Raw genomic sequence first — 15,415 nt, forward strand, 5'->3', positions numbered from 1 at the left:
CAGCAAGATGGTGACCTGTGACCTGCTTAGCTCTAGTCTCCACAAGACCAGACTGTCCACTATCCATGTGAGGACAAAAGCCACCCTCCCCTGGGGCCGCATCTTCTGTATACTGCTTCCCTCCCAGGGGCAGTCCCTCCCACGGTCTAACCTGCAAGCTTCCTATAGGACTCACTCCAAGCACCTAAGGGCTGCCTCCCCAGTGCCTTTAGATAAATAGAGCAGGGCTGTAGCAGGTGTTCTCCGACTGCCACAGACGTCTGTGACCCTCCAGCCTGGGCCCCCAGGAGAGGGCTCTTCCCTACACCCCGAGTGCCATACCTGTGTTTGCCCTGATGGAAGCCGGGTAGCTCACTGCACGGCCTCGTTCTGCGGTGACGGTCACCACATACTCCACGCCTGGCATCAGGTCGGTTAGCTGAGTCCTGTCTGCCTCGGGGGGAACTTCCAGCCGCACCCTTTGGTTGCCAGCACTGACATAGGACACCACAAATCGGTCCACCTCAGCCTGGGGGCGCAGCCAGCTGAGATCCAGTGTGGTCGGAGTCACAGCTACCACGCGGAGGTCCTGAGGACCATCGATCACTAGCAGGGTGAGACAGAAGACGGCTCAGGAGGGAATCCACTCTGCTCTGGTGCAGCCCCCACCCCCAGCAGATCCCCTGTCAAATTCAGATGTCTTGCCCCCACAGCCCCAGCTCTCACTGGTAGTGATGGTCTTAGAGGCAGGAGGACCCCAGCTGGTCCCTCGTAGAGCACGGACAGTGACCTGGTAGTCCTGACCAGGGGCCAGCCCTCTCTGGTCATAGGCTGAGGCGGAGCTGGGCACCCGAGCTGTGAATGGGGGACTTGCCCCCTCAGTCTGCAAGAGAGTACCAGGTGCATTGGAATGGGGCTCTCTTCCTTGCTCCCCAGTCCTTTCTCTGTAACAATTCCAAATGGTGTCAACACAGGACAGTGTAGGACTTGGCCCTATACAAGCTGGGGAGCGTGGACGGGAACCGCAAGACGCCTGGAGCCTCGCTCTGGCCAGTGACTTCTCTCTGTGGTTTGTGTCCATCAGTTCACTCGACCATCTGTGAGGAGGGTTCTATCAATCCTACTTGACAGATGAGGACTCCGGGCTCAGAAAGACCGTGTCCTGGCAGGGTGCACACCAGGAGAGCAGAAAGATTGGAGAGGTAGCTTACTGTTCCTGCAGAGGATCTAAGTTCAGTTCCCAGCACCCACACGGGGCAGCTTACAACCATCTATCTCCAGCTCCAAGGGATCCAACACCTCTGACCTCTTCAGGCCCCTGCATTTGTGTGCACATATCCACACACAAACACACAGACAGATAATTATACATAAAATAATTTTCTTTTTTTTTTTTTAAGATTTATTCATTTATTATGTATACAGTGTTCTGCCTGCATGTATGCCTGCAGGCCAGAAGAGGGCACCAGATCTCATTACAGATGGTTGTGGGTCACATGTGGTTGCTGGGAATTGAACTCAGGACCATCTGGAAGAGCAGCCAGTACCCTTAACCACTGAGCCATCTCTCCAGTCCCCCAACATAAGTTTCTTAAGAAAGCTTGGGCTGACCAAGGCATGGTGGCTCAGGCCTTTAATCCCAGCACTTGGGAGGCAGAGGCAGGTGGATCTAGATCTAGCCCTGGCTGTCTAGAACTCACTCTGTAGCCCAGGCTGGCCTCAAGCTCATGGAGATCTGCCTGCTCTGCCTCCTGAGTGCTGGAATTAAAGGCGTGCGCCACCACACCTGGTGGTAAATCTTTAAAAATATAAAAATGCAGAGAGGCTTGAGCTCAGGCAGTGTGTCCCCAGGCTCCCCTCTCATGGGCAATCCCTGCTTGTCTGCCAGAATTCTGCCTGACCCAGGTTCCCCTCCAGTTTCCCTGGTGACTCCTACACACGCTCTTTCAGAACAGACAAGGCAAAGCAGGGATGTCCTGCGCCCCCTCCTCTTTCCCGAATCTGTTTAGCTGACCCTGGGGATGTCGCTGCCTGTGTGTGACTGGGTGCCCCTTTAGACATTTTCCTGTCTTTTCAGCAGTCATACACACCCTTTAAAGAAAGGCCCACCTGCTCAAAGTTCTAATAGCACATTTCCTGAATGCTGTTTACACCTGCCACCATGCTGTGTGTTGGAGACTCAAAAAATAAGATACCATCCCTGTCATGGGTTGAGAATAACTTAGTAGCCAAATGTAGACCTCTCCCTCCCCAATTTCTATGTGTGGTAAATATCCACCAGAAACAACAACAACTATCCTTTGGGTGTGTGTTTAAGGTCGTGAGATTATGTGGGGTGACCCTGCGGGCCCCCAGAGTGCCAGCTGCTGGGGACATGGGAAGGCTGGACTCTGTGAGCACTGTAACAGCCCTGCATTGTGTGGAGCTGCCCAGCAAGGACAGCCGCTGAGGACGCTCTGTTCCGCTTAGCTATGTTGGCCGTGGTAGGGACACCTCCATTCAGCCAAATGGGGCTGGAAAATTTGAAAGGAACTGTCCTAAACCAAAAAAGCATAGTAAATACCAAAGTAAAAAACCAGATGAGAAGCCACGTGGAGGCTTTTGGGTGAGGATGAACTAAAGCTGTGACACTCCTTGCTGGGTGGAAAGGTTCCCCTGGGTACAGAGAAGCCTGCCCTGCTCCTACAGTTCCAACTCTGCGGGGCCTTGGGGGGCCTTCACCCAGCACATGTGACATCCTCCCACTTCCCATAGTCCCCCCCCCCGATCTGTCTCTCCTTCTAGAGTACGCCCCAAAGTTTAGATCTTTCACTAAAGCAAACCCATCCTGAGTTCTTCTTTCTTTGGATCAACCTCTTTCTTGGTTCCTCCCTGGAAGTCCCCATGCCAGCCTCACCCACACTGCCCAGCCCTGTCTTGAGGGTCTGAGGCAGGCTTTCTGGCCAGATGTTGGTGGCTGGCACCACTCCCTGGTAAAGCTTGGCTCCTCGTTGCTTGTTCCTGGTGACTGTTTAACTTGAGTCTCGGTCTCAGCCTCCTCAGGGTCCCACAGGGAAAGTCTAGCTTGGATGATCCCCCGAGAGGACCTAGCTCTCATCTCCCCTTTCACTCCAGGACACCCAAGAAAAAGTTTTCTGAGGTCCAGGTCTGTGTCCCAGTGAGCACTGGACACAGCCCAGTTTCCCGGCCACAGAGAACACTCCGACAAAGAATGCCCAATGATCTCTGACTAGCATTCAGGATCCTCGGGTCACACTCGCTCACACCTTGTAGAAGAGAGGGGACAGTCCTAGGGTTTGAGGCCATGAGTATGAACGAGAAGAATTTTTGTCCCAACAAGTCCCTGACACCTCCACACCCCCACACCTCTCACTCAGATCCTGAGATGGAGGAAGCAACTCCTGTGACAGTATTTCAGCGAGCTCCCTGGTGACACCGACACCCAGGTCCTGGAACACTGAGTCGCAGTGGCAATCCACACACACAGGAGGAAGTGGGAGTCCTGAGTTCTGAAAATGGAGTGTGTACTTGGCTGGGAATAGCGGTCGGGTTCTGAGAGAGAAGTGTTTCTGGGGGGAAAAAGCTGCCAGGAACAAGGAAGAGACAGGCTGTGATAAAGAAGGAGTGGGTGACAGAGAGCTGAAGAACAGGCTCCATGTCAGCTGATGGACAGATCATGGCCAAGGCAAAAGGCTCAGGTCCAAGAGTCTCCACAAAAAGCAAATAAAGATGTCTGAGGGATGAGCATGGACCGAGTGTCTGATTAAGGACCAGTTTACAGGAACTTCCTTCACATACAGCCTCACAGAGGACCTGGAAGGGTCCCATGCCCAGAGCAGAGGTGAAGGGCTGAGAGCCAGGCTTGGTACAGACCAGCTTACACCACCCTGCTCAGAATAAAGGCCAAGCAAAAGCCGCACCCCTCGACAACACCCAAAGATGGGGCTGCGTGTGTTTGGAGCAGGAGACGACACAGCCTGAAGGCCTCTCTTATCTCAACTGTTTATTTTATTTCTCCTTATCCTGAAGGTTCATAGGAAAATTCCTTCCAAAAGTCCCACCCTCCAGATTAGAGCTATGTAAATAGTGTACACATGCGAGAGAGTGGGAGAGACACTTTGTAAAACGTTAGCGGGCTTGTTTTACTGTCAGGCGGCCAACAATCATTTTTTCTCTTCTCTAGTTGCCAAATTCTTGTCTCCTGATTAAATTATTTTCATATAAAAATGTAGAGAGGAGAAGGGGGGGAGGTTATCTTGGTTGTGCCACAGTGCAGGAACCGGTGCTTGGGATACAGACTTTGCTGTGGGACCTGCCCTGGGGTGAGGATGACAGCTAGCACTTTGCCGCATCCCTCTCTGTCCCAGGGCCTAGCTTTAGGGCCGGGGAGTATGCTTGTCTGGGGTTTTCCCTGGACTGATGGACACAAGTGTGGCCTTGCCTAACATTTGTGGGATGATGTGGGAAAGGTCAGGTGACTGAGAAGTGGAAGTATCCATGTACCCCAAGTCCAATCTGTGTAGAGAACGGTCCCCAAGGAGGGGTCTCAGGCTTTGTCCTCACTACGCTCCCAAATGTTTGAAGAACAAGTTAGAGGCGGAGGAAGAATGATTGGAGACGCACTGACAGGAGCTGGGAAAACAAGCTCAGGGACTCGGAATTATTGTGACGGCCCAGACAGCTTGGTCTAAACCAGGAAAGATAACATTGAACAGAGCCTGAGCGAAGCCTATATATAGACTGGAAGGGTGGGCAGTGAATGTTGGCTTCCATCTTCCTTTCCTCTTCTCCCTTCATTCTGTCCTGCCTTTCTGCTTGCTTGTCTATAATTTCTTTCTTTTTTTTTCTTTTTCTTTTTGTTTTTTTCCAGACAAGGTTTCTTTGTGTAGCCTTGCCTGTCTTGGAGCTTAGCTTTGTAGACCAGGCTGGCCTGGAACTCCCAGAGATCCACCTGCCTCTGCCTCCTGGGTGCTGGGACTGAAGGCATGTGCCACCACACCTGGAGTGCTTATCGATACTTTCTAAAGGTTTTGCTCTGGGCCTCTGAGATTTGCACTGAAAAGATACTTAAACAAACAGGATCAAAACCACTGACAGTTTGTGCGACTGCAGGTTAATATACAGCAACTCGGAGGAAATGTCAGTGGGTCCAGCGTGGGCAATGGGTCTCCCCGTCTTGGGAAGCATGTGCAAAGAGCACAGCAAATTTAAATCTGAAAACAAAGCATGGGGGAAGAAGGAAGAGGATGATGGTCTGCCTGAGATGAGGTGACAGCTGAGCGCTCTGAGCACGGGGCACAAGGAGACCACCATGGACCCCAGATGCTGGTGCCCAGCCAATGCAAATGGGTGTGTGTAGAATGGGGGCAGACTTGGACTCAGCCACAAAGACTAACAGCAATGGCCACTGTGCACTGAGCAGCCAGGAGTAGTGAACTCACCATCACCATCAATACCCTAGTTGCCCTGGACCAGTGTTGAGGCCCCTGTGCCAGGCTGGGGCAGGGTAAGAAGGCATTTAGAGCCGACCCAGACATGTGACTTCTTGCGTGATGTGAGCCCTCCCCCTCCCCCTTATGCTGCCCAACCAACCTCCCCCTTTGCTTCCCCTCACCATGGGGATAAACTGGATTTCGTAGGCATCCACAGGACCAGGAGCCCGGGTCCACTCCGTCCTGACTGTCGTCTCCTCCAGGAGATGCATCCTCATGTTCTGGATGGCTGGTACCTCTGCCCAGAATAGAGTAGGAAAAGCCGATTGATTAGCTGGGGGCAGAGCCATGGCTCACTCAGGGTCACACATCTTTGTTCCCACTGCCCAAACTCAGGTTGGGGAACACTGGAAAAGGCCCAAAAAGGGCCTGGGCGTGTCCCTCAACTTCTCCCATGTCCTGAACATAAAAACTCTTTAAAGACAACCCTTTGCTCAGAGATCTAAAGGTCAGATCTAAACATCCACTGGCATGTGCTTGTGGTTCCACTGTGGGGTCCTTCTGACTGATCCCTCCTCCCACTCTACAAGGAACAACTCTCTCTGCTCTTCCTCTAGGCCCCTAGGCCTCAGGCCTCTGCAAGCCAGAATCCCTATCCCTGCCCCAATGTATGGGAGGAGGCACCTGGCTCACCTTCCCCGCAGTCTTCGCCAGCATAGCCATCTTGACAGACGCATCTGCCCTGGAGACACTCCCCCCTGCCGCGACAGTCACCTGGGCATGTCTGGATGGCACAGTCTGGGCCTCGGAAGCCCTCAACACACACACATTGGCCTGCGCGGCACAGTTCCCGTGGCCCACAGCCCCCGGGACAGGCGCTGGCAGGAGGCTCTTCTTGTCCACAGTCCTCACCACCGTAGCCGGCGTAGCACCGGCACACTCCCTGCACACAGCGCCCACGGCCACGACAATCCGCCGGGCAGGTGCGCGTGGCACAGGCAGGGCCGGTGTAGCCTGGGTCGCACACACAGCGCCCGTCGTCACAGCGGCCGCGCCGGTTGCAGTCCGCCGGGCAGGTGCGGATGCTGCAGTCCTCGCCCGCGTAGCCGGCGTGGCAGAAGCACAAGCCGTCCTGGCACACGCCTTGCTGGCTGCAGTCGCGAGGGCACCGTCTCACGCCACAGTCCTCGCCCGTGTAGCCGTCCTCGCACACGCAGAGCCCGTCCAGGCACCGGCCGCGGCCCCTGCAGCCGCTGGGACAGCTGCGTGTGCCGCAGTCTTCGCCCGAGTAGCCTGCGTTACACACGCACACACCGTCCTCGCAGTGGCCGTGTCCGCGGCAGTCCCCGGGGCACCGACGGCTCCCGCAGTCCTCGCCCGCGAAGCCCAGATTGCACACGCAGCGGCCGTCCACGCAGCGCCCGCGCCCGCGACAGTCGCCCGGGCAGGCGCGCGTGCCACAGTCCCGGCCTGTGTACCCGGGCCAGCACACGCAGCGGCCGTTCTCGCAGCTCCCCCGGCCGCGACAGTCCCCGGGACAGCTGCGCACCCCGCAGTCCTCGCCGCTGTAGCCCGCGTGGCACACGCACACGCCGTCCTCGCAGCGCCCTCGGCCCCGGCAGTCCCGTGGGCAGGCGCGCGCGCTGCAGTCCGCCCCTGTGTACCCGGGCCAGCACACGCAGCGGCCGTCCTCGCAGTGGCCCCTTTGGTTACAGTCCCCGGGGCAGCTCTGCACGCCGCAGTCGTCGCCGCTGTAGCCTGCGTCACAGATGCATTCCCCGTCCTCGCAACGGCCACGGCCCCGGCAGTCACGCGGGCACGTCCGCGCGCTACAGTCTTCGCCGGAGTACCCGGGCCAGCACACGCAGCGGCCGTCCACGCAGCGGCCTCCCTCGCCACAGTCCCATGGGCAGCTCCGCACGCTGCAGTCTTCACCACTGTAGCCGGGGTCGCACACGCAGCGGCCGTCCTCACAGCGGCCCCTCTGGCTGCAGCCCCGGGGACAGTTCCGCACCCCACAGTCCTCACCCGAGTAGCCTGGGTTGCACACGCAGCGTCCATTCTCACATCGGCCCCTCAGGCTGCAGCCCCGGGGACAGCTTCGCACCCCACAGTCCTCACCGGAGTAGCCAGGGTCACACACGCAGCGCCCTTCCTCACAGCGTCCTCTCTGATTGCAGTTGCGAGGGCAGGAGCGCTGGCTGCAGTCGGGGCCCGAGAAGCCAGCGCGACACACGCACACCCCCTGCACGCAGCGCCCGCGCCCCTGACAATCTCCGGGGCAAGAGGGCCAGCTACAACTGGGGCCGCTGTAGCCCGGGAAGCACACGCAGCGTCCTCCGACGCAGCGACCCTGGTCGTTGCAGTCATCGGGACAGGCCCTGGCGGCTGGGCCAGCCGGGGACGAGGTGGGCGGCTTAGTGTCTGTAGGGTCTGAGCAGGTGGGTCCACCCCAGCCAGGCTCGCAGGAACAGGCGCAGCGGCTCAGGTCAAAGACACCATGGAGGCTGCAGAGGCTCCGCACATCGGTCTGGCCTGGTGCAGGAAGGAGAAGCGAGACCCAGGCCGTATTAGTGACAGTGGCCAGTCTAGTTTCAGAAGGCCATTTTAACTCCTAGTTGCTTAGCATACATGCCCTCTTGTGAGTGTTTGGGTTGACTCTAGTCATCTCCCGCCTCCAAGTTGCACCCTTCATTGCACCCCTCACCTCTAAGGAGTGGGAGATGGCACATTTTCTCCTTCATCCCAAGATCCTTTATGTCAGCCTAGGCGCCTCTCCCATCCAGATCCTCTTCTCCCTTCCTCTTTGCCACGCCCCCCATCTCTGCTCACCCGTGCCAGCCTGCGCAGCCGTGGGACAGCACCCTCCTGAGCAGTGCTCCTTGAGTCCCTTCACCAGCTCCTCCAGGATCTCCAGCCGGACCCTCAGGGCCTGCACCTCTGAAGCAGGCACTGGGGGTTCAGTGCCCGGCGGACAGCCACAGCCGGCCGAAGGAGGCAGGTTAATGCGGTGGGTGAATACCACCTGCTTCTCCCCGCCTCCCACAGTGTGCTCATACAGCTGAGAAGAAGGGCCCCCTGGCTGGGGAGGGGGCCGTGGGGCCGGGAGGGTCGTATTGGACCGAGGAGAGAAAGGGCCTGCTCTGGCTGTGCCGAGCAACACCAGGAGAGTCAGGATTGAGGTCAGGGCGCATTGAGCTGGCATCATTCGGGAAGCTGAAGGGAGAGAGGGCAAGTGTGAGAACTGATTCGGCGAAGTCGGTTTCCCTCGTCCCCAGCACCTGGACGTGGAACACCTGCAGGTAACAATCTCAACTCACAGGCAGACGAGGATCCTAGCCTGAGGGATAGCCTCTCAGGCAGGGCTGGTCTATGTCACTTTCTAAGTCATTTGCTCACCCTCTCTTCCCTACTTAACTGGTTCGGCTCCCGCATCCTACTCCACACCTCACACTGGTTTCCTGTTTGTTCCACAAACCAGCCTCAGGCCCTCTGGGCTGTATGTCCCCTCTGTCTAGAATGCTCTTTCCTTGACTCCCACAAGCTGACCTCTTACCTCAGGAAGGGCATCCTTATGCTGGGCGGAGCAGCTTGTCCCCACCCCTCCCAATCACGATGGCCCGCTCACACTCCTCGTGACATTTAGTGTGGCCTGGACGTGTGTGTGTGTGTGTGTGTGTGTGTGTGTGTGTGTGTGTGTGTGTGTGTTTATCTGTCTCCCACCACTAAAAGGGAGAGCAGAGACCTCACTTGTCCTGGCTCTGCCACAGGTACTTAGCAGGGACACTGGTTGGATAAAGACCACACTCAACGCACCTGTGCCAAGGGAGTCTAGCAGATGAGGTCAAGGCCTCCCCAAGCACCCAGCTCCCCAGTGCCCACTGTCTGACAGACTCCCACAGGCGAAGGATTTCTTCAGCTCCTTTCTTTCCTTTTCTTCCTCCTCCTCCTCCTCCTCCTCCTCCTCACCTCCACCGCCTCCTTTTTTAATGCAGGTCTCCTGTAGCTCAGGCTGGCATCAAATTCACTATGTCGCCAAGGACAGCCTCGAACACCTGCTCCTCCCGCCTCTGCCAGGATGAGCAGCAGGCACTACTCTGCTCGGCTCCCCCTCACTTTTTAATCCTTCACTCTCAACGCAATCCTTCCCATCAGTCTTAAAAAACACATTTATTCATTTGTTTGTTTGTTAGTTTATTCTGGGGAGCTGGGCATACCACAGTGTGCCTGTGGAGGTCAAAGAATAATTTTCAGTCACCCCTCGGATTTAACTTTGTTTCTCAGGCTTGGCAGCAAATACCTTCACCCACTAAGTCTTTTCCAGTCAGCCTTTTCATTTGTTTGTTTGTTTGTTACTTTGTTTTTTCCAGACAGGGTTTCTCTATGCAACAGTCCTGGCTGTCCTGGAACTCACTCTGTCCACCGGGCTGGCCTCAGACCCAGAGATCCGCCTGCCTCTGCCTCCTGAGTGCTGGGGTTAAAGGTGTGCGCCACCAGGCCCGGCTCGCCTTTTAATTTTTTTCTTCTTCTCTCATACACTGTGTCCTGGCTGCAGCCTCCCCTCCCTCCGCACTCCCTCCCCTCTCCCCAGATCCACTGCTCCTCCAGCTCCCCTCAGAAGAGCAGGCCTCCCAGGGTCATCAAATGAACACGACATAACAAGTTACAATAAGACAAGGCGCAAACCCTCATATCAAGGCTGGACCAGGCAACCCAGTAGGAGGGAAAGGGTCCCAAGAGCTCTAATATCTCCAGTTAAAAACAACACCTCTTCCTCAGAACTGTCAAATACCAAGATTTACAAAAGGGCACACAGGTGGAGTAGGACTCAGAGAAGGAGCCGTGCATATGTGGTCAGTTGATTAATAACTAAGATCCTATGGCACTTAAAAAGAGAATAGTGGGGCTGGAGACATGGCTAGGGCCTTAAGAGCACTTACCACTCTTGCAGGGGACCTGGGCTGGGTTCAGTTCCCAGCACCCACATGGGGGCTCACAACCCTCCCTAACTCCAGTTCCAGGGGATCTGATGCCCTCTTCTGACCTTTACAGATACTGCACACAGCTGGTACACAGACATACATGCAGGCAAACACTCATACATATAAAAATAAAATAATAACTAAATCAAATAAATAAATAAATGTTGCATCAATTAAAGAGCCATACAGGGAAAACAAAAAGGATTGGTCCCTACCTTATATCCAAATACAGAAACTACTGTGAGGTGGATCATAGTCCTAAATATAAAAGGGAAAGCCAAGGTTCCCATAGCAACATAAAGAAAACATGGGAAGAGATCTTTTTGACTGGAGTAAGTGAAAATTGCTTAAGTGAGGCACACAAAACCTAACCACAGAAGAATGAACACAGTGGACCTTGCTGGAAGTGATAACTCCACTCCCTGACTTATTTCCTCTGTGTTGAGGATGGAACATGCTGGGCAGAGGCTCTACCACGGAGCTGTGTGTCTAGCTCAAGAATTGAAAACAGCTGGTCGCCAAATGACATCAGTAAGAAAACAAGACAATTCACAGACTGGGAGAAGCATGTGAGATAAACATGAACGGGAGAGCAAGTGTGTGTGTGTGTGTGTGTGTGTGTGTGTGTGTGTGTGTGTGTGTGTGTGTAAGAGAGAGAGAGAGAGAGAGAGAGAGAGAGAGAGAGAGAGAGAGAGAGAGAGAGCGCCAAATAGAGGCTGGGGTGATGGGTCCACTGCTAAAGTGTCTGTGAGTGTTAGAGCCTGGGTTTCATCCTCAGCACCCTCGTGAGAGCGAGGTGCTATGCTGTATGCCTGTGAGCAGTGCTGAGGAGATGGGGCAGGACAGCAAGTCTGGAACAGCATGCGAGCTCCAGGTTCAGGACCCTGTCTCGAAGAATAAGGTGGAGAGAAACAGAAGACACCCAATGTGGAACTCTGGCCTCCATGTACGTGCACACACCAACATACACATACGCATAAAATCTAAGAGTGTGAGCTTCTCTTGCAGAGGTTCCCAGCATCTATGTTGGGCCGCTCACAACTGCCTATAACTCCAGCTCTAGGGGATCAGATGCTCTCTTCTGGATTCTGGGCAACTGCACTCCTGCGCACACACACAAACACAACAATAAACAAATAAACCTGGGTCTTCTGCAAGAGCAACCATTGCTCCTAACCTCTAAGTTGTTTTGTTTTGTTTTGTCTTTTCCTAAACTGTTGTCCTTTTGATAAAGGATCTTATTATGTAGTCTAGGACGATCTTAAACTTTCAATCCTCCTGCCTCAGCCTTTCACATTTTGGGATGAACACACCACCACACACTGCTGGCTGTTCACAAGGTTTATTTACATTAACTGAAATGCAACTCAATTGGATGAATGATGGCAGAGACAGAGCAGAGTATCACGCAACAGGAAAACCTTCCTCTTTGCTACACATGGCGTGAGTGAATTCCATGCACATGCCAAGCAAAGGAAACCACGGGAAGATGATGTTCTACATGATGTTATTTATGCGAGGCACATGAACAGGCAGAGCTAATCTGTGCTCTTAGGAGACAGGGTAGGATTACAGTTAGGGATACTATAGACTAGAGGAGACACAGCGGAGATTCCCGGGACATCCTTGATGAACTGTACACACAGGATTTGTGTGTCAGGGTCTGAGAGCTATACCCTGTGATTAGAAACAAATCCTTGCTGACATCACACACCTCCAGCCACCACACTTCACTACACTTTCTATTCCTGTTTCCCTAGTCTGCATGCATGCCTCAATCCACTCCAACTGGCTTCCCACCACCTTCAAAATCACCCAGCAACTCCCCCTGCGGTCTCCTACAAAATCTAAGTGATGTCTGTCTTCTTCTTAACTCAACTTCTCTCAAAAGCAATGATAAGCTGACCACCTCCTCCATTTTGAAACAGTTTGTGATGTCCAACATGCCAGCCATCTCTCTTCCACCGTATGGGTTCCGGGGATTGAACTCAGGTCATCAGGCTTGGCAGCAAGCACCTTCACCCACTGAGACACCCCACCATCCATCCCCCCACTGGTCTTCATGAAATACTTCACTCTCCATGTTCCTTACTCAACCCGAACCTCTGTATATACAGTCACCTCTGTGGAGCATGCCTGCTCCTCACTGCGTTCTTCGAGTCTCCACCCCACATCACCCAAAGAAGCCTCCTGACCAGGCTGAGGCCCCTTCATGATATCACAGTCCACACAGCTCTTGCTTGTACTACTTATGGTGGTTTGTGATCCTGCCTGAAACGAGAGTGACTGTTGCTTTCTTGCCTCTCAAGCTCCTCGTCAGACATCAAGGTGACAGGGGGAGGGTGCTGCCATTTCTCTTTGTTTTTACCGCATCCAGCACATCCAGTGTGCTCGGTAAATATTTATTGACTTTAATGATGACGGTAAAGTTCAGTGTGAGCCCAGGACTAGCATTAAGGCTGGAGTCATACAGGACCAAGGTCAGAGCTAGGACCACGGACAGGGTCTGGGCCTGGAAGTCCAGGAGGAACAGCAGCTGTGCCAGAGGAGTCACAACCAGTCGGGGAGGATGCTGGAAGGACCGGATGGGACAAGCGTTTGGGGAAACAGGCAGAAGACACACCATGTAATAAAGCTGGACATATGCAGAGCTGCCGAACCCGCAGTGACTCCTAGGAATACAGCAGCAGGGCAGAACCGGCCACACCAGCCCCAATGGGGAACCACCAAATACAACAACATGGCAGAACCGGCCACACCAGCCCCAGTGGAGAACCACCAAATACAATAACACGGCAGAATTGGCCACACCAGCCCCAATGGGGAACCACCAAGGCTTCTCACATCAACTCTTGTTGAATGAACTGTGGTTTATTCATGCTGTGGAATAAAAAGTCATGAGGACAAACTACAATCGTGTACTATTAAGTATAGTACTATGGCTGGCTCTTAATCAACTAAGAAAGCCAGAGAAGAAAGGTGCTGGGTAATAAGGAGGTTTGAGAAGGTGGTGGTGGTGCACACCTGTGATCCCAGCACTCAGGAGGCAGAGGCAGGCAGATCTCTGTAAGTTGGAGGCCAGCCTGGTCTACAGAGTTCCAGGCCAGCCAGGGATACCTAGGGAGATTATATACCAAATAAAAAAAAAAAAAAAAAAAAGAAAGTAAAGCAGTGTTAGTGTGAGGAGAGAGGATACTAAACTTGCAGTTTTGAACTGGAAGTGTGGTGTTCTTGGGAGAGAGTGACCAGAAGAGGCATTGATGGGGGATTTCTGGGGTGTAAGAATACCTTGTTTTGTGCTGGGTTCGGGGATTACACCTGTAATCTCAGGATTTGGGAGGCTGAGGCAGGAAATGCAGGAATTCAAAACCAGTCTGGGCTACATGGTCAGGCCCCATCTCAAAATTCCAAGGGCTAGCGAGGGTAATAGAGATAGGTAAATACGAGAAAAGTACAGGGATGTGTGGATGAACGTGTAAAATGAAACTCCTCGCTTTCTACATCAATCTAAAAAACAAAACCCACAAAGGCCTGGGGGTGGAGTTCAATGGTAGGGCACAAGCCTGGGTTCTGCACTGGGGGCGGGGCGGGGGAACAGTAGTGTAGAGGGAGAAATTTTATCTTTTTTAAAGATTTGTTTATTATGTATACAGTGTTCTGCTTACATGTACACCTACATGCCAGAAGAGGGCGCCAGATCTCATTACAGATGGTTGTGAGCCACCATGTGGTTGCTGGGAATTGAACTCAGGACCTCTGGAAGAGCAGCCAGTGCTCTTAACCTCTGAGCCATCTCTCCAGCCCGAAAATTTTATTTTTTACCTTTTTATTACGACTATTTATTTCATGTGTGGACATGTCACATTGAAGGTATGGCAGGTAAGGACAATTTTGGGAGTCGGTTCTCTCCGTTTACCACGTGGGTTCCAGGAGCTGAACTCAGGTCACTGGCTCACCTGCTGAGCCCTCGTGCTGGCCCTTGAAGATATTTAGTTACTCGTCCATTTCGTTACTGTTTATTGTGCCAGGATCAAACCCAGAGCTTTGTATATGCTAGGCAAATGTTCCACCTCTGAGCTGTAACTCGAGGCACTTTTTGTAGAAAACTTTAAAAAAATCCCAAATTGAGGTGATGGGGTTGAGACTCAGGGGTTCCCTGCTTCTTCGTCTCGGTATTTATCTGGATTGCTGTGGGGCTCACTGAGACAACTGGAGGGATGGTCTGAGAGGAAAGGGAGAGGCAGAGAAGAGCTTGATGAGCAGGGAGCAGGGTGAGGCAGGGTCGGCTAGAACTGGGGTGAGGGTTGAGTGATGCTGGCGGGTGTCCAGATCGTCTAGAGCAGAGAGGCTGAGGGAGCAGGAGGACCGAGTGAGCAGTGGGAATGTCGACTGGCCAGGAAGGAAGGGCTGTGACTCCCCTCTCCCAGCATGCACATTTCCTAGCTTCCTCTTGGTCAAAGAGAAAGGTGTTTTCAGGGCCACCAGCCACTCTGCTCCCCGACTGGTGTCAAGAGACAGAAGGATGTCACTCAGTTGGTGGGATGTCTGCCTAGCACAGCTCTAGATTATAGCTCAGGATCTCATAAACCAGGTGTGGCGGCATGTGTCTGAAATCTCAGCACTTGGGAGCTAGAGGCAGAAGGGCCGGTCTCAGCTCCACAGGAAATTTAAGACTAGCCTAGGCTTCGTAAGACCCTGTCTCAAAGAGTGAAATAAAAAGGAGAGCCGGGCCGGGCAGTGGTGGCGCACGCCTTTAGTCCCAGCACTTGGGAGGCAGAGGCAGGAGGATCTCTGTGAGTTCGAGGCCAGCCTGGTCTCCAAAGCAAGTTCCAGGAAAGGCGCAAAACTACACAGAGAAACCCTGTCTCGAAAAACCAAAAAAAAAAAAAAGGAGAGCCGGGGGACAGACTGTTTCCACGTGAAGTGCCTGCCCCAGGCCGGAGGGCCAGCGACAGGGCTGCCTTCCCTCTGACAGCAGAGCAGTTGGGGAGAGGGAGCTCTGCCCTGTTCTGCCTGTCACTC

General features: G+C 53.7%; 1 protein-coding gene across 2 annotated transcripts in view; it reads right to left on the reverse strand.

Moving 5' to 3' along the window:
• Nucleotides 1-15,415, reverse strand: part of Tnxb (tenascin XB) — a 61,452-nt gene that overhangs the window by 43,923 nt on the left and 2,114 nt on the right. For both annotated transcript variants that reach the window (XM_052744249.1, XM_052744248.1), the window contains exons 2-6: nucleotides 8,244-8,627; nucleotides 6,105-7,946; nucleotides 5,594-5,709; nucleotides 706-862; nucleotides 322-585 (exon numbers count right to left, since the gene is read on the reverse strand). In XM_052744249.1, coding sequence (XP_052600209.1) covers nucleotides 322-585; nucleotides 706-862; nucleotides 5,594-5,709; nucleotides 6,105-7,946; nucleotides 8,244-8,627 — 2,763 coding nt within the window. The remainder of the gene's footprint in view (nucleotides 1-321; nucleotides 586-705; nucleotides 863-5,593; nucleotides 5,710-6,104; nucleotides 7,947-8,243; nucleotides 8,628-15,415) is intronic.

The sequence above is a fragment of the Peromyscus californicus genome, unplaced genomic scaffold, assembly GCF_007827085.1.
Source record: "Peromyscus californicus insignis strain IS unplaced genomic scaffold, ASM782708v3 Scaffold_19__1_contigs__length_69161282, whole genome shotgun sequence".
NCBI lineage: Eukaryota > Metazoa > Chordata > Mammalia > Rodentia > Cricetidae > Peromyscus > Peromyscus californicus.